Source organism: Hibiscus syriacus, unplaced genomic scaffold (genome assembly GCF_006381635.1).
Source record: "Hibiscus syriacus cultivar Baekdansim isolate YM2019G1 unplaced genomic scaffold, ASM638163v2 tig00009942_pilon, whole genome shotgun sequence".
NCBI lineage: Eukaryota > Viridiplantae > Streptophyta > Magnoliopsida > Malvales > Malvaceae > Hibiscus > Hibiscus syriacus.
This window is the reverse complement of record NW_024062205.1, coordinates 636,005-658,381: the sequence shown is the minus strand read 5'-3', so window position 1 is coordinate 658,381 and position 22,377 is coordinate 636,005. Positions and strand designations below refer to the sequence as shown.

Here is a 22,377-nt window from a genome sequence, read left to right as displayed (position 1 = left end):
AACTTTTTTTTAATTAATCACTTGTTTTCAATCTATTGACCGACTAATCTAGATCAGGTACTCAGATGTGAGGACGACCCTCCAACCCATTTCCCTCCATTCGTAAAAGCCCCTGACCTTACTTAAGGGACTTAATGTCTCATTCCACTAGACCAACTGGTTGTTGGTTCACAAACTTTAATCTATGATGAATTAGTAGAAGCCTAAAATCAAGGGTTACCTAACGACTATATTTTAACGAGTTTGATTAGACGAAAATGGTAAGAGATTGGAAAACAAAACACACATATTATATATTGTACAATGTGCTTTAGAAGTTAGGTGCCAAACCCTAATTATTTGTTCACAATAGTGAATCTTGACCCTCGATTTTATTTAGAGTGATTATAAGATAATATATGTTTAGAATAATTGATAACGTACATATATCTTACAAACGTAACTGCTCAAACATGAATCATCTAGGAATATCAACATTCCTTTTTACCACTGCACTCAATGGTTCCGTTCTTTTTCTTTGAATAGTCTGGAGTGATTACAAGATAATATATATTCATGATCTTTATTAACCATTGACAACGCATACACATCCTTTCTTTTTAATTATATTTTATCCCATAAACTATCGTCTTTAATCTTATAGTTATATATGTAACACAAAACTAGTAAAAGAAAAAGATTATTATAAATTATAAGATTAACTTACATTAATACCAGAAATCTAGCTAAAAGAAAGGTAACAACAGGACAAAAAGGGGAAAGACACGTGGTTGTAGTTATTAAAATAAAAGTACGTAAGATGGTGATAAACATGATTTATAAATGTAATTAAAACCCTAATTAGCTTTGTCTTTGATCACATCAATCCCCATCTCGGTTGGGTCAGTTGCTTGAACTTCATAGCTGATGCCATCTAGCACTCTCCTCAGCCCATCTTTGGACGTTGCATACAGCATTTTTGCTCTGATTCTTGATGCCGCTGGGGCCCTATAATCCAACATTAATCAAACGGATTAGGGTTAGTCGCTTAAATCAATTAAAATTATCCAACACTTTGGCTATACTTCTTGATCAATAATAGTGACGATATAGTTAGAAAAGGCGACGGACCATGCAATGAAGAAGATCTTGCTTTTCCGGCAGTTATCAACGGTGACGAAATCGAAATCAAACACGGCGTATCGGCAGTCATCGGTAGGCAATGAAGCAGCAAGATCGTCGTAGCTTTCGCCGGGACCGCCGACTTTATCGACGGTGACGAGCCTCGATTTCTCGTCGATCTTGAACACTATATATCTATGGACTTTCTTCCATTTCATCTCCATGAACGAGTTCTTGCACTCATCGGTGACCCACATCCCGGTCGTAGCCTATTATATCATACAGTTCACCAAATACACCGGATTACATATAATGGAAGATTATATGATAAGAAAACAAAAGGGATTTACCATCTTGAAAGCCATCGCCATTGTTGCTGATATCTGTTCTGATGAGTGAGCTCAATTTTCTTTTTTGTTGCTGCAGGAACTTGGAAGTGATAAGACTCGAATGGCAATGGGATTTATATAAAGACATAGGTACGAAATTGCCCCTGATTTTCATTGATAATTACAACTAAACTTCTAGGCCCTTTCCTCTTGTTTTGCTAATTCTTGATTAAAACGAGTTTCCTAATTAGTACCCAAGAGAAAAGGCCTAAAAAAACTGAAAACAAATTCAGTGGTCTTATCAACATGGTTTATGAATTATTTCGTCCGTTATATAATATAGTATAAGACCATGCGGATTTAATTTACTTTAATAATTAAAGGAACTGTTGTTATTCTTATATGTCATTAGTTCGAACACCAACGGACAATGACTGTAGTAAGGTGATTGGATGTTCATTGTCAAATGATTAACGATATTTAAAACAGATACTATTTTATAATTACCTTAACTTAATGAAAAAATATAGTATTATTTTTGGCATGATTTACTCGCACATCAATTAATTTAAGTATTTAACAGTTGTAAATTTGTTCAGTAGTTTATAAAACTATCACCAAAATCTTAGTTAACAGGTTTGCCCCCCTCTTTCCTGGTATGATATCACTTAGTCAATCAGCCTTTGTCAAGGGTAGAAACATTATTGACAACACCTTGCTAGCCCATGAAATAGTTAAGGGCTACTCTAGGAAGAGTCTTTCTCCTAGATGTGCAATTAAAATAGATTTACAGAAGGCTTTTGACTCTGTTAGTTGGGGTTTCTTGTTGATTGTTCTTGCTGCTATGGGGCTCCCTAATATTTTCTGTAATTGGATTAAAGCTTGCATTACTACCCCTATGTTCTCTCTCTCTTTAAATGGTAGCATGGTTGGGTATTTCAGAGGAGCTAGGGGGTTAGGCAAGGAGATCCTTTATCTCCTTACCTATTTGTTATAGCCATGAATGTTATGTCCTCTCTCTTAGATACAGCTGCAAAACATGGTATTTTTAAGTTCCACCCTAAGTGTAGAAGAATTTCCCTCACTCATCTTTGTTTTGCAGATGATCTACTTGTTTTTTGCCATGGCTCTTTAGATGCTGTGCTGGGAGTCCAAAGCACATTAGACAAGTTTTATGAGTTGTCTGGCCTTAAATTGAATGCATAGAAGACAGAATTATATGCTTGTGTTTTGAATACGCTTGAATTAGAGCAAATCAGATTGGTTACTGGTTTTAGATTGGGACAGCTTCCTGTGAGGTATCTTGGGGTGCCTCTGGTGACCCGCAAGCTCACAGGAAAAGACTGTGAGGCACTTTTGACAAGGATTAAGGATAAGCTCAGGCACTGGTCCAACAAGAACCTGAGTTATGGTGGTAGGCTCCAATTGATTAAAACTGTTATGTTTAGCATGTTTAACTATTGGAGTAGACAACTGGCCTTGCCTAAGGGAATTATTAAGGATATTGAACGCCTTTGTATGCATTTTTTCTGGAAGGGCAGTGATTCATCAGCAAAAGGAGCTCGAGTGGGTTGGAGCCAGATCTGCTCCTTGAAGTCTGAGGGTGGCTTGGGCCTTAGAAGTCTTGTGGTCTGGAATAAAGCTTGTTGTTTGCTCATTGTTAAAAACATATTGGTCAATGAAGGCTCTCTCTGGATTGCATGGATCAAAGAATACTGCTTCAAAGCAGTTAGCTATTGGGATGTAGGGTGCAAAGCCCATTTCAGCTGGATCCTGAGCAAGCTGTTGAGTATGCGAGAGGAGGCTAGTCGGTTATTCCCCCCTTGTGTGAGCTGGAGCCTTATTAAAGGTAATTAGATCTGGGACAATATCAGGGATAGTATGGTGAAGGTTAACTGGCACAGTCTGATCTGGTTCCCTGCCCACATTCCCAAATTCTCTCTTATTTCGTGGATGGTTATCCTCGATAAGCTGCCTACTAAAGATAGTCTTGTTCGTTTTGGTTTGGCTATTGATAATGTTTGTGGTTTGTGTGCCTCTGGTACTAAATCTCGAGATCACATTTTTGTTGAATATTATTTTGCAAAAGAAGTATGGGATATTGTTCTAACGTCCTGCGAAGTTTGTTATACTCTGATCAACTAGGAGGATCATTTCAATTGGCTGATAGCAAACTTGAAGGGCAAATCCCTCAGAGTTCGAATCTTAAAGCTCGCTTGGACTGGTTTGCTATATTCTGTCTGGGAAGAGCGCAATCACATGCTTTTTAGAGGCTGATCTTGCTCGGTTGATGCTATTGTAAATAGTATAAGGATGGTTGCTAGAGTCAAGTTATGTAGATATGGCAAGCCTAGGATTGATGATGTTAATAGGTGGTTATGTTTGAATTGGGGTTTGTCTTGAGGTAACTTTGTTGGTTGTAGCAACCAGTCTGCTTTTCTCTTGATTGGAATATAAATTACTTATCCAAAAAAATTGTTCAGTTATATTCGGTTAAAATTATTGCCAAAAATTAACATTTCAATAATTCCAATTAAGAAAATATTCACTCTTGTTTCGTGACACTTGATAATATTTATAGAAATATAATTAATATATTATTTTATAAAATAATAAAATAATCTAAATAAGAAATGATTTAATATATTTTTTCATTTTAAACATCAATTTTTTTTAAACAATGGCAATTGGATTTTATTAACAAAAATGAAGGAATAAAAAATGTAACGTATCCAAAGAGAAATTGAAGACACTAGTCACCAAAGAAACTCATACATAAAATAAATATATTAAAATCAAAGATACGAATAAAATGAAACATTCCTTTGATAATGACATCTAATATCAAAAGAATCTAGTAATCTTCATAAAACTCTTTGTCTATGTCGAACGAGACGCTTTACGGTATGATAAAGGAGTGGTAAACGAACCAAATAATTTGGCATACTACTTTGCTTTACAATTCTGATTATATCTGTAACACCCCCAACCCATACCCGACCCGGATACGAGTCCGAGGTGTCACATTGACCAGTCAAAGCATATACTTTTATAAAAGAAACCATAGAAAATTTAAAACTTCTATTCTATAAGAAATTATTTTACATAAACATGTCAAAAACCATAACAGACTCCATCATAGCGTACATATTTAGTGACTTAGTTACATGTCAACATACTAAATTATATGACACGACATACTTTACAAAAATATTTCTGATCTGAACTTTTCACAGAGATATGCTGCTTTACAGATCCCAAGCTTGATCTTCTGATTGATCCACACCTACGTGTAAGACACTTACACGCTAAGTCATAGACTTAGTGAGACATGTAAATATATAAGGTAAACTAACAATTGCATGAACATCTTATGTAATACACATTATACTTATACATCTATTGAACTCATCACTAACATGTTTATCCTTACTTATTTCCTTGTCATTAATTCCATTCCATTATATGAGCATATATTGAACATAAACATATAATATAACTTCAACACACAACAATACATGAGTAAGTACTATAATCATACCATGCATAACCATATAACATCTCATATCACCATTACTATCATATGATCCTAACTTATTACTTATACATATCACATATACCTTTTCACGAGAAACACACATATCATTATATCAAATTATATTTCTTTTCAAAGCCCATGCACACTATTGAGAACTTAAGGTATGTGAGTACATAGAGGTTGTGCACAATGTTGTCACCACAGCTCGTATAAATCCCACTAGGGGCGCGTAGAATTTGTCCCGTAGGACCACCATATCCCGAAGGACCACTGTGTCCCGAATGACCATTATGTCCCGAATGACCACTATGTCCCGAAGGACCACGTAGACCCTCGACTCTTGGCATGCCAACTATACTTATAACTCTCTTATTATATAACATGGGTATTATTATTCATCTTTTTACATATTCACGTAGGCACATAGTTCACTTTCACATAACATATTTCCATGAAATTCACATTCACTTATCACATAGTTTTTCACTTTTTCTTGTATTCCTTTTCACATAGTTCATAGCCATGATTCTTATCTCACAACACATGTTCGCATATACATGTTATCATACAACCCCTTCATTCAATTATAACATCTAATCTATTTTATTATAATAACATATATTCATTTCACATATATAACATATCATATAACCTTCTAATATAGACACATATGAGTCATATTATTTTCATATATATTTTATCATACATACATGTATTTACATAGTTCACACATAAAGATACATTCAACAATTAGGCATATGCATTTACTCATATACCATACATCTAACACCATATCACTACATGTTTATGTTTTAGTACTTATATCATATAATATCGGAATTAGACTCATCGCAAGTCTTAATTCCTTAACATAACGTACACTTACTATCATGTACTCACCTGGTCTCAATGAACACTCTTAAGCTCTTGTTTTCTTTGTGTATCTTACTCTGCAGACCTATCCGAACTTTGCTTTCGATCGATGTCTACACAATCATATATTTATACTATCAGTATTCCATTGATATACTATAATCTATAATTTCTTAGACTGAAAGAAAGATTTGTTTCATTTCCTATTAAAGTGCATCGGTACATTATACCATGCATCGATGCATCCCTTAACATGTGTATCGATGCACTACCCATGCATCGGTACACCAATCACCTTCGATGTTTTCATTTTTAAGAGGGTGCATCGACGCACTCCTTATGCATCGATGCACTAATGGCATTCGATGTTTATTTATTTAAGAGTGCATCGGTACACATTGAATGTGCATCGATGCACACAGCCCAGAAATTATATCTTGAGCATGAAAATATCTTGTTTTGACCCCAAATTCTACTTATTAATCCCTCCTTATACCTTAAAACTTATCTACACATATATAAACCTTCTTATAACACTTTACCATCTCCCATGATCCACCATAATTCTTGAATCAAAGAATTTCATTAAATTTTCCATGTGTTCTAAATTCAATTCTATCTCCTTTAACTTCTTAATTAACCCTTTGACAAGTCAAATTCATTCTTGGAACTTCAAAAACCTTTTTATAATAAAAGTTCATTTCTTAACTCTTAATAGAAATTTCTTTCTAATTATTTCATCTTGGTGTTTTAAGCTTATATAACACTCTAAGAATAAAACACAACTAAAATATTCAAGAATTAACCATCAAAATTAAAACTCACCTTTGAGGCTTAAGAATGAACACACGGGAAGAAGAAAGAAAGAAGAAAAAGAAGAGTTCCAGATAACTCTCCAAACCCACGTGTTTCATTCTTATAAAATGAAGAAAATATCTTTTTAAGCTAACATTACCATAATGCCCTTAAAATCTTTTCATATTTACCCTTTCATCCAATAATGAAATATCCCTATTAAAATTCTTGAACTTTCAATTTTTCCTAAATTGATCCCCAAATTTTAAAAATTCTCATTTTTGTCACTAACCCTGATTTTAGGATGTTACAATATCGGCAAACAACCTTTTACAAAAAAGGAGATCTGACAATACGTGACCATCGATAAGTCAATCAGAAAACAAATGTAGTGAGATTCTTTGTGGAAGCACTAAAACGATCGCCGAAGTATGCAAAAAACTTACCGAAAGCCATAAGGAACGTGCAACAAGAACAAAGAAAAAGTGTGTAACAAGAGTAGAGGAAAACATGCCACAAGGACATAGATACTTATTTAAAAGTGAAAACACTCGAGAAAAAAAAGATGATATGAAAAAAAATAAGAAAAATAACAATCGTCGGCAGTCGGCAACAAATATTAAGATTAATGCCGTCACCAACTAAACAAAAAACAAAGAAAGAGAAGGCAACACAAAAATATTGAGAAAAAAATAGGTTAAAGGAAAAGAAAAGGATTTAATACAATTTTCTATATTTCCATCTTTTATCTTAAAATTCTACGTCGGTCCATAAATCTACCATTAGAATGGTAATCAGTTGTCTAAATTTTGATAATTCCAAAGTATGAAATGGGAACAAAATCCAGGTAGCAAAACTAAGATGGTCCCAACTCGGATCCCACACCCACAATACAGTTCCCCCTATCTCTGTATCTCTGTGTCCCTCAAAAGGGTTCTTTGCGTAAAAGGCAAGAAGAGTGGTGGAAAAAGAAAAGAATGAATGTATTTATGCACCTACAACAATTACCACAATTCTTTCAACAGCCAACCATTCCAAGATTTCACATCCCTAGGCTTCGAGTTGTTCCACAAACTTGTCTAATGAATGTGGCTACAACTCCGCATTCATTCTTCTTCTTCTTCTTCATAAAATGGTGAGTGAATGTCCATTTACCAATGGACTTTTTTCTATTAATAAAAAGGATGATTTGATCTTGATCTCATCTCATCTGGTCCTGGGATGTAGTACAAATGCTAACTAACAACACCCACAAGGATTCTTTTGCTATGGATGGACAGACATAACCCTCACGTGGGTGGGTCTCCAATGTGAACAACTCTTTTATATATATATATATTCATGGATTGCCATAAAACTTTTTAATTCATTAGAGTTTTCAATTAGCCTAAATCTCTTAAACATAAACTTCTGATCAACTATAGCGCATAGATAAAATAAGTTCTTTTTATAAACTCACGTGATGTGTCAGAACAAAATTCAAAGTTTAATTATCTGATTTATTTAACCTACCAACCTACAAATAGCTATGATGATCTTACAACATGTATTAAAGGTCACTATAATATCCTCAATCGAGACTGGAAAAGGGGATAGATGGCCTGTAACCAACCAACCAACCCTCTTTCTCCTTCCTCATAGTAATTCCTCTTTCAAACACCGATCAACGGCTGTTCTCTCAAAAATCACAACTCTTCATCCAAATCAAAAATAATGAACCACCGACGAACCAAATTTGTTTCCATCGACAATATATATATATATATACACAGCCCAACTTTTCTTTACGTTAATGTGAATGTCAGAGAGATTAAACGTGTATGGTGGGTGGTTATTGGTGGAGGATATTTTTGACCCTTTGTGATCAGCTTCTTCTTGATGGAATTACTCTCTTTTGATTTGATGTTGCAGAGCTTAATCATATGGCTCAAATCAGCGAAGGAAATGTTTCTGTTGGGTGCTTTGAATTATAGGCCACTATTCAGAGGAAATGCTGGCCCAGATTTGTAAGCAGTTACCGAGAGGCCTCATCCAGAATCAGATGGGAACTAGATTATGGACCAGAATTGTTAATTATCATTAGGTCTGACCAGGCCCGGTCCTGATATTTTAATGGTCCTAGGTCTGGAGGTGATGATAAGAAGATAAGTGGGGACTCACACTTAGTTTCCCTTCCAATCATTAAAATAGGCCCCACTAGATTACCATATTTTTGAGTTTTTTAATAAAAAATGATGATTAAAAATATTTTTTAATTATTAAGGCCTATTGAATTACCATATTTTTCGAGTGTTTGAAATAAAAAATATATTCAAAAATATATTTTAATTATTGAACTTAAAAATATTTTTAAAAATGGGTCCCTCCAAGCTTGGGGCCCTAGGCAGTCGTTCCCTGGCCTATGCTTAGGGTCGGCCTGGGTCTGTCATGTTTTTCCCTCTGAACAAAACCAAGAGAGAGACAATAAATGGATGTTAAAACCACATCTCAAACTAACAAATTCGTTGTTAGATAAATCGAACTCAATAGTAAAAAGGAATATTATACTTTTCAAAAGACTCGAATTTGAACATTTATATCTATAAGATAGGTGCATATCCTGAACTTGAATTTTAAGGGCGCAAGGTACACTGAGACACAAAAGTCTCTGGAGCCTAGGCACAAAGCGTAGGTGGGCGCCTTTCGTATGTGAGGCGCACCCTTTATACTATATGATATAAATCAAACTAATAATTTGTAGGGCAAACATAACCACACAAAATTGGATTTCTTAAAAACAATAACAATTATTTTAATATTTAAAAATCATTATTTTATTTATTTTTAAATGATATAAATTAATTCTATTATCAATTGAAAATCTTCATATAACTCTAAATTATTATAAAAATAACTTTTATATTTAATAAAATTTATTAAATAAATTTATTAAAATAAAATTTATTAAATTTAATATTTTATTATTTTAAAATTAATTATACATATATTATTAGATTAATTAATTAAAAGAACATAAAAATATTATATGAAAACAATAAACTTTTCAATAAAAGCATGAAAATAGTAAAAGAAGTTATGGGCTTGTTATAACAAATAAATATTAGAATGGGCTATAGATTTGGGTAGGGGTGTGCAAAATTACCTGACCCGGTTGACACGACCCGGATCTAAAAAACCCGGGTAATTCTCTAAAAAAAATTCCCGGCCGGGTCGGGTACCCGGCCCGACATTTCCCGGGTCGGGCCCGGGTCACAAAATCTAGTTTTTCCGGGTACCCGGTTACCCGAGTACCCGGTTAGTTTTAATTTTTTTTATTTTTTATATATAATTATATAAAATATAATGAATTATTTATATTATGAATTATTATATTTTATATTTTGAACTTTTTAATTTTATGTTCGGATATTAGAGTATATAATTCGAAGTTTCGAATATTTAAATTTGTGTATATATTTTTTTAAATTAATAATTTGAAAATAAAAAATTAAAAATCGGGTATCGGGTACCCGATTCCCGGGTACCCACAAAATCCATGTACCCGATTACCGGGTACCCGTAACATCCGGGTCGGGACACGGGCCGAGAAATCGTCGACCCAGAAGTTCCGGGTACCCGAAAATCTGAAATGATAAAAGTGTAGTTTTCTACGGCGACTTTCTTCCGCTCCTTCTTCTACTTTTCCTGCAGCAGTGTCTATCTTCTTCTTCTTCTTCTTCCTATCTATTCTGCGTTTTCCCTATTTTCTTAACAAAAATCTGAAAAATGTGTTTCCCCATTGTTTAGAAGCAGTAAGCTCCTTTATTGAACAATCCTAAAACAAGTGTACAATGCACAGTTTGTCAATACATACATCCAAAACCAAATGACAAATCAACAACACGTTATTTTGAAGTTACAAGCTTACAGGGACATTTCTATACACCAAGTGTTCTAGATGGGAAGGATGATCTACTGTTCCTACTGATCGGTAAATGAGCACAAACATCATGAACCTCCTGCTTGTACACTTCCCCTTTATCTCTATCGATTGCGTAGCAGATATACACGGTGTCGATCACTTCGTCCAACACATGGACGAAGAAACTCAGAACTACGATTAGCAGCACCCAGGCGAGACCAGCAACGATGTATGTGTTATCCCCTAGATCACTAACACCCTTTAAGATAGCACATACCTGCATTATGTGTTCGGTTATCAGGCATTTGTCGGGTAATTTGTGGAAATGAATAGGAAGAAGGATAACAAGGAAGTGTATCGAAGACTCACCACAATTGCGTAAACTGCTGAGAAGACAAAAATAACTCCTGCTAACAAACGAGTTGATATAGTCTCCACGAAAACGGCAGAGAGCAGGTTACGCCTTAGAAGCTCATACGTCATCCTCGCAGCTGTGCAGTATGCTTCACCGGTTATTGCGGCAAAGTTGATGGTGAACTTGTTGAGAAACTCTATCGCAGACATTAGGGCATTAACACAACACCGCAGGACAAGATTCACTATCCCAGGAACATCTTCTTTCGCGCTATCAACAGCAGCACGCACCACCCTAACGACACAGATAAGTAGTCCAGATAGACAGACAGTGCCAGAAGAATGACCAAATGCATTTCTGCAAGTGTTTAGAACCAAAGGGTTAGAAAGGCTAAATCTAACTGTTTAAAAATCAGCAGACATGAGCGATGCCTTGAAAGTATGTCCAGTTCGATTCTCGGTGTTGTACATATTTCATTAAGATATCCTTCAGAAACCACCTTACCAACACTAAGAATAGCATTCTGCCTAGTGGACAAGAAGCTAAAAAACTGCCTAATCTCGATCGAAAAGGACCAAAGGAATTAAATCTTTCCAGAAAAGAAGTTAACACATTGTATTCAAAGCAAGCAAAGAAACTAAAGAAGTAGGCTCCTTTTCACAGAACAAGAGAAATACATTCGAAGATTTGTTAGGCACCAGACCATTAATGAATTCTTCAGTCCATTCAAGCAAAATACAAAAAATTTCAAATCGAATCGATAAATCCAAACTAAAGCGAAACTGCCACTACAGCGATCTTCCATACTCAAGAACAAACACTATACTTGAATCCAACATGCAGTCAAAAACATACAAAAATCAATGTTATCAACCTACATAGGATCACTATTATCTTTGATAACTAATCAACACAATTTGGTATTCATGATCTAAGCATGCTGCATCCCATCAGAAACACAAAATATAAATTTCAAACAGTCTATATCAATACATTAAAATCATAGATAATTATGTGAAAAAAGCTGAAAACAGTAGGATGTTACCTCAAAGATCGTCTTATACTCCGGTGAGGTTTCTCATCGTCCTTGGAGAAGTACCATTGAGCAATTGTGCCACTGATAACATAAACCTGAGCTTCCACCATTGTGGTCAAGGACCACAACATTGTCAAAATCGCCAATGTAAAATAAGCCGGCACCCAGCTATCTTGTTTCCAAACACAAGTATACTCCCCATTCAATTCTTTAGCTACAATTTTCCCATTAAACGTGGAAAACACCAAGAACACGACAATTGGGGCATAATAAACTACCAATCCAGCGGTCAACAACGGTATGACCAAGAACAATCCTAAGTTCCTCGAAAGCGCATAGGTAGCAACCCCGATAATCCTCACGGTCAACTCGATTCGATGCCAATTAGCCAAGAAGATCCAAACGATAACCCCAACTCCAAGTAAAACAAAAACAAGCAACAAAATTCTATAGACCAAAGGGAAAGTGTCGCTACAAGAGGAGCTCAAGGTACAAGCGACGAACCAATAAACATCGAAGAAAATCGGCACAATTACAAAGAAAGGAAGCAAAACATAGACTATCTGCTTGGTGTAGTGTTTGAGTAACAAAAGCAAGAGGAAACAAATTGGTGCACTTAAAACTAAAGTTATGACAAGGGTCCATGCTACATATGTCCAAAGACTCGAACTTGACGACGAAAAAACAGAAGTTTTTAAAACCCATATGGGATTTGATGAAAGAGAAATGCCTTGAACGCAAGAACTGGAACTAGAATCGTAGGTGAAGGTTGAAACGTTGGAGTAGTTGTGGTTTCGATGGAAGATTGAGAAAATACCGAAAGCGAAAGTGCAGAGTATTGAGAGAAGGAAGACGAAGAGAAAAGGGAGGTCTTTGAAAGGTCTCGGTCCGTAATTGAAAGAGATCTGGATGAACTGGGTCGGTTCGGATTCTGAACGGTCGGGTTGAGGTGGTTCTTCGATTGGAGGAGATGGGTAGGTGGAGCTGGCGTTGGGTTTGAAGAGGAGAGGTTCGCTTGATGAAGCGGCGTCGTATGGAGTGATGGGTTTGGCTGTGCCGGTGGTTTCTTCTTCCGTGCTGCCCATTTGTAGCGACGAATCAAAGACGGAGGAGCGGTGGATAATCAAAACGGCTGTTGAGAAAGGATTCTAATTTGATTGAAAGAATTTTCGGCGGAACTTTTCTTTTTGGGTTTTTGTTTGACTGCTTGTTTTGTGCAACCAAACTGAGAGCTAGAGAGCTGAAGAAGATGAGTTGGTTTGTCGTGGTAGGACCGGGGGGATAGATGAACCGTTCTTTTTTCGAAAAAGTAAATCGATGAGAATTAAGATAATTCGATAATTAGGCTAATTTTTTTTAATAATGCAATTGAAAAAAATATTTGCTCGAATAATGCACTCGAGATTATTTCGTGAAATAGGGTGAATGCTACAGTGAACATCGAAGACGCATTACAATCAAAGCGGCTTATCAGAACCCTCGAAGACGCATTGTAGTCCATGCATCTTTCCGTGCTCCCCCTCGAAGACGCATGACAACCCATACGTCTTCCCCCTGCATGCAACGTCCGCCAGCAGCCCCACCGCCCAGTGCCCCTCGAATCCATGCGTCTTCCTCCCTCAGAATCAACCCTCGTTTTCCTCACGTTGCATGGGTCATGCACGGACGCCCAAAGACCTCGTCTACCAGCAGCCCCACCGTCCACCGCCTAGCCGACAAGCGCCTCGAAGACACATGAATTGTCATGCGTCTCCCCCCCCAATCAACACTCATGACCACCAGTCAGCCCCTCGTTTTCCTCACATTGCATGGGCCATACACGGACGCCCAAAGATGCATTAGCGCTCATCCGTAATACAGTCATTCCCCATTGTCATGCATGCAACCTCGAAGACGTGCAACGATGAACACCGAACATAAACCCCTGAATGAGAACCCCTTGAAGATGCATGGCTTTCCATGCGTCTTCCCATCCTCCCCTTGAAGACACATGGGTTGCTATGCGTCTTCCCCTATGCTCGTGCCCCCGCATGGTAATTGGCGTCATACGTCCGCGAAGCCTCTACATGCATGATTGCAATAGTAGAGTACGAGGGGAGAGGGCAGGGGAAGGGGGTCGATTCTTACGTAAGTGTGTTTCTTGTATTCGTCTCCCGAGTCCCCTGGTGTGGTCAACAAAGTCACATAGCATGCAAGTGACGTAGGTACAGTAGGTAACTGACACTTAATTGATAAAAGTGTAAACCATACTCCTATCCTATCTTAACCTATACCCTTAAGAACAAGTTGAACATTAAAAAAAAATCTTTCTACTATATATATGTAAGAATGAAATTGGGGCAATTGCATTTCAGAAAATTGATACAGGGAGCAGAAGCAATTGCAAAAGATATTAACATAGGGAGCATTTCAGAAAATTTGGTGTGTTTTTCTTTCGTTATTCTAATTTGAGTATGTTTTATACTGTAATTTGATTCAAATTTCTGTTATTTTGTCTTAAATTAGTCTAATAATTTGTTTTTTAAAGAACGAATGTGAACTAAGTTTGAAGAAATTTTATTTGAGGTATTTTATTTTTTTAAAAATATTTGTTAATGTTACAATTGTTGTTATGTTTATTTTTATATTGTTGTTATATATATTATATTTTATTCTAAATACAAATTTTGATGTTGTAGAGAAAATGAGTGACAACTTTTTCATGATTGTCCATTACAATGGACATTTTATGGAAAATGAGGTCGGAGTTGTTCCAATATGAAAGACCTATAAATATGATGTTCAAAAGGGACATCACATTTGTAGAAATGAAGCATAGCATATAAAAGAAAATTTCAGTTGATGGCTTTGTCGGGACTCGGCGGTGGCCACGCCACGAGTGTTGCATGAAGTAGGGGCCACGAGTGTTGCATGCAGTGGGGGCCACGAGTGTTGCATGCAGTGGGGGCCACGAGTGTTGCATGCAGTGGGGGCCACGAGTGTTGCATGCAGTAGGGGCCACGGGTGTTGCATGCAGTAGGGGTCACGGGTGTTGCGTGCAAGGGGGACTACGAGTGTAGCATGAGGGGGGAAGTTGCCAAGTGTCTTCGAGGGGTACTGGGCGGTGGGGCTGTTGGTGGACGGGGTCTTTGGGCGTCCGTGCATGGCCCATGCAACGTGAGGAAAACGAGGGGTTGGCTGGTGGCCACGAGTGTTGATTGACGGGGGGCTGCTGGTGGACAGTAGGGCTACTGGCGGACGTTGCATGCAGGGGGAAGAAGCATGGATTACCATGCGTCTTCGAGGGGAGCAGGGGAAGACGCATGAACTCCAATGCATCTTCGAGGGGTTCGGGTAAGTCGCTCGGACTGCAATGTGTTTTCGATGTTCACTGTAGCATTCACCCTATTTCACAAAATTATCTCTCAAGTGCATTATTCGAGCAAATATTTTTTTCAACTGCATTATTCAAAAAATTCAATTATTCAAAAAATTCAACTCGATAATTAATATTCAACTTGTGTTTTTTCCGTATAAGGGGTGTGATTGTAGATATAATATATGTTAAATAATATATATTCTAAGTTATAAAATTTAAATATATATATATATATATATATATATATATCGGATTATAAAATAGTATCTAATTTGATTAAATTTATGTTTATCTATAAAAAAATTATTAATCAAAAAATATATAAAACTATTTGAACTAATATATAAGAAGAAGAATATTTTTTTATACCGAAATTACTCTTGGAATTCAATTATCACCTACATTGACCGGTTAGATAATTCTAGTTTAACTAAATTACATCATTTGATAATATGCTCATGTCCTAGAAGGTTTTCTCCCGACTTACCGCCATTTATTCTTATTTTCGTTTTCGTTGGAAAAGTTCTGGGTCGGGTACCCGGCCCGACATTTTTTGGGTCGGATCCGGATCACAAAATTAAATTTTTTCGGTACCCAGTTACCCGGTTATAGCGTTAGATAGATCAACATCCCTTGTTGCCCGGTGTTTGCGGCGTTAATTCTCCTTCTCGACCTTTTATTAGGAGAGCAGCGACCTAGCAAACATCAACAGATCAACTTAAATACACAATATCTTATGTTCTCCAAGGTGCCTTCAAAGCTGTAGGGCCTCATCTCTTCAGTTTTCTTTTAAGTATCTATGTTCCATATCCATTTTTCGGCACATTTTCAGACATGGATATAAGAATATAACCCTCCAAATACAACAAAAATCTTAGAAAACATTAAAGATACTTGTGTCGAATGCATATCCATAAGGAATACACAAACCGGAGTACAAATAACATAGCTTCAAAGGCAATGTGATGCACTAAAACATATCATCGAAGAACATGCAACAAAGTAGATTCAAGTATCAAAGTTCCAACTACTGTCTATACTGTAATATTCATATAAAACTCTCAAGAAGAAAACATTAGATTTCAAGTAACCAGTCCAAAAATATGAGATTCAAATCATCACTTTGATATGATTTTTTAAAAAAAATTAATAATTTGAAAATTGAAAAAAAAATGGGTACCCGATTACCCGAATTACGGGTACTCGCAAAATCCCTTCTAACCTCAACATCTGGGTCGAGACACAGGCCGAGAAATCAAATACCCAAAGACTTGGGTACCCAGATTTGAACACCCTAGATCTCTATGACATTTTTCTTTGTCTATATGACACATTTTCTATTACCTTTTGATACATTTTCGGTCTTCTTTATTAATTGTTTGGTCGTACTTTTTGTTTAATTTTCTCAATATTAGATTTGATATCTTTCTGATTAATCAAGATGACGATTATTTGTTATCCGATTAATCTTCCATACTTTGAATCCTTGAATTGAATTAATTTTTCTCACAATGCTCGACTTTGATTTGCGATTGTCGATGATCTTTCAATAGTTTAATCATATGTTGTGGTTTGCTTGTCGATACAATCAATTATATTCGTATCTATCTTTTATGTGAGTTTTTTTTAATGGATTTTTAATATTTCCTTGTATGTTCTTTCTATGATTTCAAGTAACTAGTTTTTGTGTCAATAGTTATAGAAATAAGTCCTAATTATGTACTTAATTTACATTCATTGTTGTAAACTTTCATTATAATTTTGGATATTTTCTTATTTTAAATAAAATTAAATACCTCTATTTGCATAAAAATAAATCATTACATTTAATTTTTATTATTAAGGAATTATATAATTTATATTAATCTATTAAATAATATTATTATATAGATTCATTTATTTTTTAAAGTAAAATAATTTAGAATTATTATTTAAGATCCAAATAAAAGACCATGAATTCATAAATAAATCATATTTTTAGCTTTATCGATCAACCGAAATATGTAAAAGGGGGTTGAATTTGTCTTTAAAAATTTGTGGTGGAAGCAATCGAAAAATCATTTTTTTTACAAAAAATTTAAAGTGGTTCGACTTCTAAACCAAGTTTACATCCACAACCTTAGCATCCACACTAAGGATTTCTCAAACCCACTAGATTTGTTAACCTTTGAGGACAATATGTAACCTTATAACCACTCACAATGTTTATACCCAAAAACTTTATTTATAGTCTTTCCACACGATGAATTACAAATAAATCAAATAAAAAGAAAACCTCAAGACAAATGTGTTTGCTATAATTTAGCTCTCACCCAAATCTCACTTGAGCAAAATGAACAAAGAAGCTCACAAGTGTATTACAAAGAATACGATAATTTTAGCTCTAAAACTTTTTTTATGTTGGTTTGATCTTACAATAATTTTTCTTGATGTTTATCATTTAAATATTGGTATCTTTTATGTCTTCTAACATCTTTTTAGTCGTTTAGAGCCGTTGGAGGTTGATTAGAGCCATTGGATTCATTAATTTTGAGCATTTAATGCTCACCTGCATATTTGGTATCGGTATCGAGTAGTGGGTATCAAAACCAAACATTCATTAATTATAGTCATTAAAATCTTGGTATCGATATTGTTCATGTGAGTATCGATCTCACCTATCAGTATCGAGAAAATCTTATTGGAAATGTGGTATTGAGACTGACTTGTAAGGGAGATTTTTTAACAAAATTGAATACTTTGTAACTTTAAAAAAATGTTTATAAGCTATAATATAATTTAATAACACTTAAGATTAATTTTCACAATTAAAAATTACTTGAAAAGGTTTATGACGAATTTTTTTAGAATTACAAAAGGAAAATTTTAACAAATTATATTATTTGAAAATTCATATTATATCAAAATTAGATATTGTTTGAACACATAACCCAATGTACAATTATTTGTTAAATAAATTAATTTTCTATATATATTTCTATCCATCCATATTATAAATGTTACAAAATCTAATAACAAAATATAAATATCATCCTATAAAATATGTAAATATGTTTGTTAATTATTGAATTAAAATTAAATGGTAATACATAATTTAATATCCAATAAATGTAAGACAGTATCACTTCACATGTGAAAATTTTTATCAAAAACTTGTCGACCTCACATGAATTAACATAATAGATATTTGGTAACCAAATTAAATCCAATCGACTAATAGGAAAATGACTCAAATTAATATAAGATCACATCAAAATTAATAATCGATGGATTTGAGATAATACCATGAATATATATTAAAGATTTAAATTCAATTAAGACAAATGTTACATATGATAAGACACGGGCTTCCATTGTCCGATTGATATGATATTCAATAAATGGGCTGAACTTATGTCTACTCTTAGCCCAAACTGGCCATACTCCTCTTAATATTAAAGCCTTTTTTAAGCCATAATCTATATTTTCAACTCTTTTGAAGTATTTGACATCAGTAAGGATAATCTTGACATTTCAAATATATAAATTAAGTTATATTAATAAATATTGTTCCAGGGTTGCATTTTAGTATTTTTTTGAGATTTTTTACTTGAGGTGACAGTCTCTGTTTATATCTTTTTAGAATTACATTTTAATATTTTTTTCAGATTTTATTGGAGCTTTTAGGCATCAATAAATGTGAAAAATAAAGATGTTGTTATTGTTGTCAATAATGCAGTTTATTGTTATAAAGATGCTGTTATTGTTGTCAATAAAGATTTTGTCTCGAAAAATGTTTTAGTGTCTAATGAATTTTTTGCTAAAATTAAGTATCTAACGTTTTCATCGGAGCACTTTTAGGTAGTGGTGTTCAATTGGTTAAAACAGTGGCCGACCGAACCGAATTATCATTAACCGAATTAACTGAACTTTTTTTCTTTAACCGTTAATCGAACCAAACTTTTTTTTAAAAAAATATTAACCGAACCGAATAAATTTCGGATAATTCAGTTAATTTTCAAATTAACCGAAAATTTTTAAAATTTTCTAATTTATATAAAAATTGAATATTTTTTAATTAAAAAAATAGTTTACAATTAATTTAAATAATATATAATTATAAAATAAATTTTTTATATGGATTTTTAATTAATTAATATTGATTTAGGTATAAAAGTTATTGGATCTTAAATTATTAATTGGGTTTTAAATGGTTTGGGCTAAGCTCATATGTGTTATATAATATATTTAAAATTTAATTTCGGTTAATTAACCAATTTTGAACTGAATTAACCGTTAACCGAATTTTAAAAAATTTATTAACCGTTCCCCGACCAAACTAATTCAGTGACCGACCGAATTAACCAAACTAATTCGGTTCGATCGGCTAATTCGGTTAAAACCGAAAAATGAACACCCTTACTTTTAGGTGTATGGACCTTAACGGTCGTTAAATTTAGCCGTTAAGTGAACGTTCGACGATAAAGATGGTGGTTGGAGATAGTCGACGACGGTTGGTAGAGATTTTAGTTTTTTAGAGTTTTTTTTATAATTTAATTAAAAGTTTAGAGCTTTTTTATAAATAAATTAATTTTTTTATTTTCATTAAAAATAATATTTTTATTATTATAAAATTTAAAAAAAATAGCAGTGAACACCTAAAATTATAACTGAGAAAACATTAGACACTATTTTTTAGCAAAAATTTCTTTAGACACCAAATCATTTTCGAGGTAAAATTTAGGTTGTTATTTTTTTATTAAGCCTTTAAAATGTAATAATTATAATAGTATAAAATTTATTTTCAAAAAAATGACTTTCGTTAAAATATTCACGATTTGCAAAAAAAAGTGAATGTAAAAGAACATCGTTGATATGGGAAATGCTCACGTGCGGCAACCTTAATATACGATTAAAAAAGGTGCTACCGGTTTTATTATTGTTTAGATAATAAAACCGGTAAAAAATGGCGGGTTTTGTTATTAGGCGCTACCGGTTTTATTATTATTGGGCGTTTTAACCGGATTTTGAAAAAATGATCGGAAACATTATTACGCGCTAAAAAATGACCAGAAATATTATTAGACGCAACCGGTTTTATTATTCTTGGACACTTTTACCGAAAATATTAAAAAAAAGATGTTTTAGGTAAAAATAATAATATTTTAGATAATTTTTATCGATTTTATTATTTAAATAATAACAAAACCGGTAATATCTTATTTTAGCCTTATATTAAGGTGTCACACTATAGAACTCTTCAATCCTCGTTGATCATCCACACTACAGTGAAATAGGTTTATAACGACATATTTCGGACAAACGCCGTTGATTGTATTTATATCATACATTTGTATAAAACTACGTCACAAAATTACACAATTGCGACTGTTTTATTAGAGTGTCACACTAAGATTTTCCACATCTTAAATAACTTAACAAGTTCCATGATTGTAAGCTTTGGTTAGAGCACTAACTTGTTGGTGTAGAATAAGACAGCAGTGTACGGTGATTAAATGATGGGGTATTACTTTAAGATGAGTGTTTGATAGGAATGAATCCTAATTTATTTATATGACCCTTGTTCATATATGATTTCGAGTAAGAAGGATTTGCGACACTATTATTAGTGGTTCTTTTTCAAAGGATCATGTAATTCACCATTTTTGACTGAGGTGAAAAGCTACCGATTTCAATACTATAGCTTTAATTTATCTCCAGAGTGATCAATTACGTTGTATCTCAATGCTTATGTGACTTATAATTTGTGAAGAAAACCATAATTATCTCAAATGACCTGTGGAGGCATCTCTCATAACTCAAGGAATTGCTTGTGAATGCATTTCATGAATAACAGAACTTTGTGCATCTTTCAGTTGCTTGTGTCTTAATCTGACTGAGTCATATGTACGAGGTGTCATTGTTAAAATATCATCTTCTATGCATGATTAGATAATTTTATGCATTCCCACAAACATATGCATAAGAGTTGCCAAAATGAAAAAAAATGAATGGCCAAATTGTTAGCAATATGTTAAAGACCAGAAAAGAAGATAAAAAAAAGTTAAAAGTCGTCGATACTTGATTAGTAAAAGCCTAAGGGACAATAATCTAATTTGAAGCTAAAAAACATAACTTTGGACGCAACTGAAAATGTGATAAAAAAAACATAATATTTTTAGTTGAGTACAATTTAAAATGTTACTTTTTTTCTTAATATTTTTAGTTTAACCGAAAATATCACTTTCTTTTTATAATGTTTTAGGTTAAATAAAAAATAATAAGAATAATATAACATTTTAGATTTCGTTTTAGGTAAATGCAAAAAATGTTATGATTGCGTTTTAGTAGGGATGGCAAAAAAACCTGAACCCGACGGGGAAAATCGAAAACCGAATTAAACGGGTCAGATTTGGGGATGATAAACGGGGACGGAGACGGGGACGGGAAAAACTCATTTTATTTTAAATGGGGACGGGGACGGGGACGGGTTTGGTAATCCCCGCCCCGATTACCCGATTACCCGCCCCGATACCTGACCCGATAAATATTAAAAATAATTATTTATATATATATAATATTAATAAATTTAATTTAAATAAAATATATATATTTAATTTAAATATATATATATATATACCCGGCCCAATACCGACCCAATACCCGACCCAATACCCGGCCCAATACCCGTTTAAATAACCGTTTATGCTAAACGGTGATACCCGTTTCCCCGCAGTTTTCCCCGATTACCCGACCGGGATCCCTGTTTAAATCCCCGCAATTTTTTAAACGGGAACGGGTATCGGTTTTTTAAACAGAAACGAGGATGGAGACCAATACCCGGCCCGAACCCGGCCCGTTGCCATCCCTACGTTTTAGATTGTGTTTTAAGAATAAGGATTTGATAAAGCAGCAATATGATGAATATAATGGATAGCAAACAACTATTCATATTTATTAAAGATAATGGATGGCAAATAATTTATGAAGAATTTTTAAAATAAATATTGTCTTTCTGTACTAATATTTTTTATATGGAATTATAAACAAATAATATATTCAAAAGGATTTTTTGTAAGAAGATATTTAAGGTACGGTAGAATTAATATACA

The 22,377-nt window shown here is 34.1% G+C and overlaps 2 protein-coding genes across 2 annotated transcripts; both read right to left on the bottom strand.

Annotated features, from left to right (window-relative positions):
* Positions 1 to 750: 750 nt before the first annotated feature.
* Positions 751 to 1,531, bottom strand: LOC120203379 (actin-depolymerizing factor 5-like). The gene is made up of 3 exons (XM_039203685.1): positions 1,452 to 1,531; positions 1,111 to 1,370; positions 751 to 987 (listed from the first exon to the last, which is right to left on the bottom strand). Exons 1-3 carry the CDS (start codon positions 1,470 to 1,472, stop codon positions 837 to 839), a joined length of 432 nt encoding a protein of 143 aa, XP_039059616.1. The 5' UTR covers positions 1,473 to 1,531; the 3' UTR covers positions 751 to 836.
* An 8,930-nt stretch (positions 1,532 to 10,461) lies between these two features.
* Positions 10,462 to 13,013, bottom strand: LOC120203438 (CTL-like protein DDB_G0288717). The gene is made up of 3 exons (XM_039203732.1): positions 11,938 to 13,013; positions 10,907 to 11,249; positions 10,462 to 10,814 (listed from the first exon to the last, which is right to left on the bottom strand). The coding sequence occupies exons 1-3, from the start codon at positions 13,011 to 13,013 to the stop codon at positions 10,554 to 10,556; spliced, it is 1,680 nt and encodes a 559-aa protein (XP_039059663.1). The 3' UTR covers positions 10,462 to 10,553.
* Between the last annotated feature and the right edge of the window lie 9,364 nt (positions 13,014 to 22,377).

Excerpts from the sequence above, each read along its gene's own strand:
- LOC120203379 (XM_039203685.1), bottom strand. The coding sequence starts at position 1,472 with ATGGCGATGGCTTTCAAGATG. Across the intron at positions 1,371-1,451 it reads TGGCGATGGCTTTCAAGATG|GCTACGACCGGGATGTGGGT; the intron begins GTAAATCCCTTT and ends ATGATATAATAG. Across the intron at positions 988-1,110 it reads AAGATCTTCTTCATTGCATG|GGCCCCAGCGGCATCAAGAA; the intron begins GTCCGTCGCCTT and ends GTTGGATTATAG.
- LOC120203438 (XM_039203732.1), bottom strand. The coding sequence starts at position 13,013 with ATGGGCAGCACGGAAGAAGAAACCACCGGCACAGCCAAACCCATCACT. Across the intron at positions 11,250-11,937 it reads AGTATAAGACGATCTTTGAG|AAATGCATTTGGTCATTCTT; the intron begins GTAACATCCTAC and ends AAACACTTGCAG. Across the intron at positions 10,815-10,906 it reads CAGCAGTTTACGCAATTGTG|GTATGTGCTATCTTAAAGGG; the intron begins GTGAGTCTTCGA and ends CACATAATGCAG.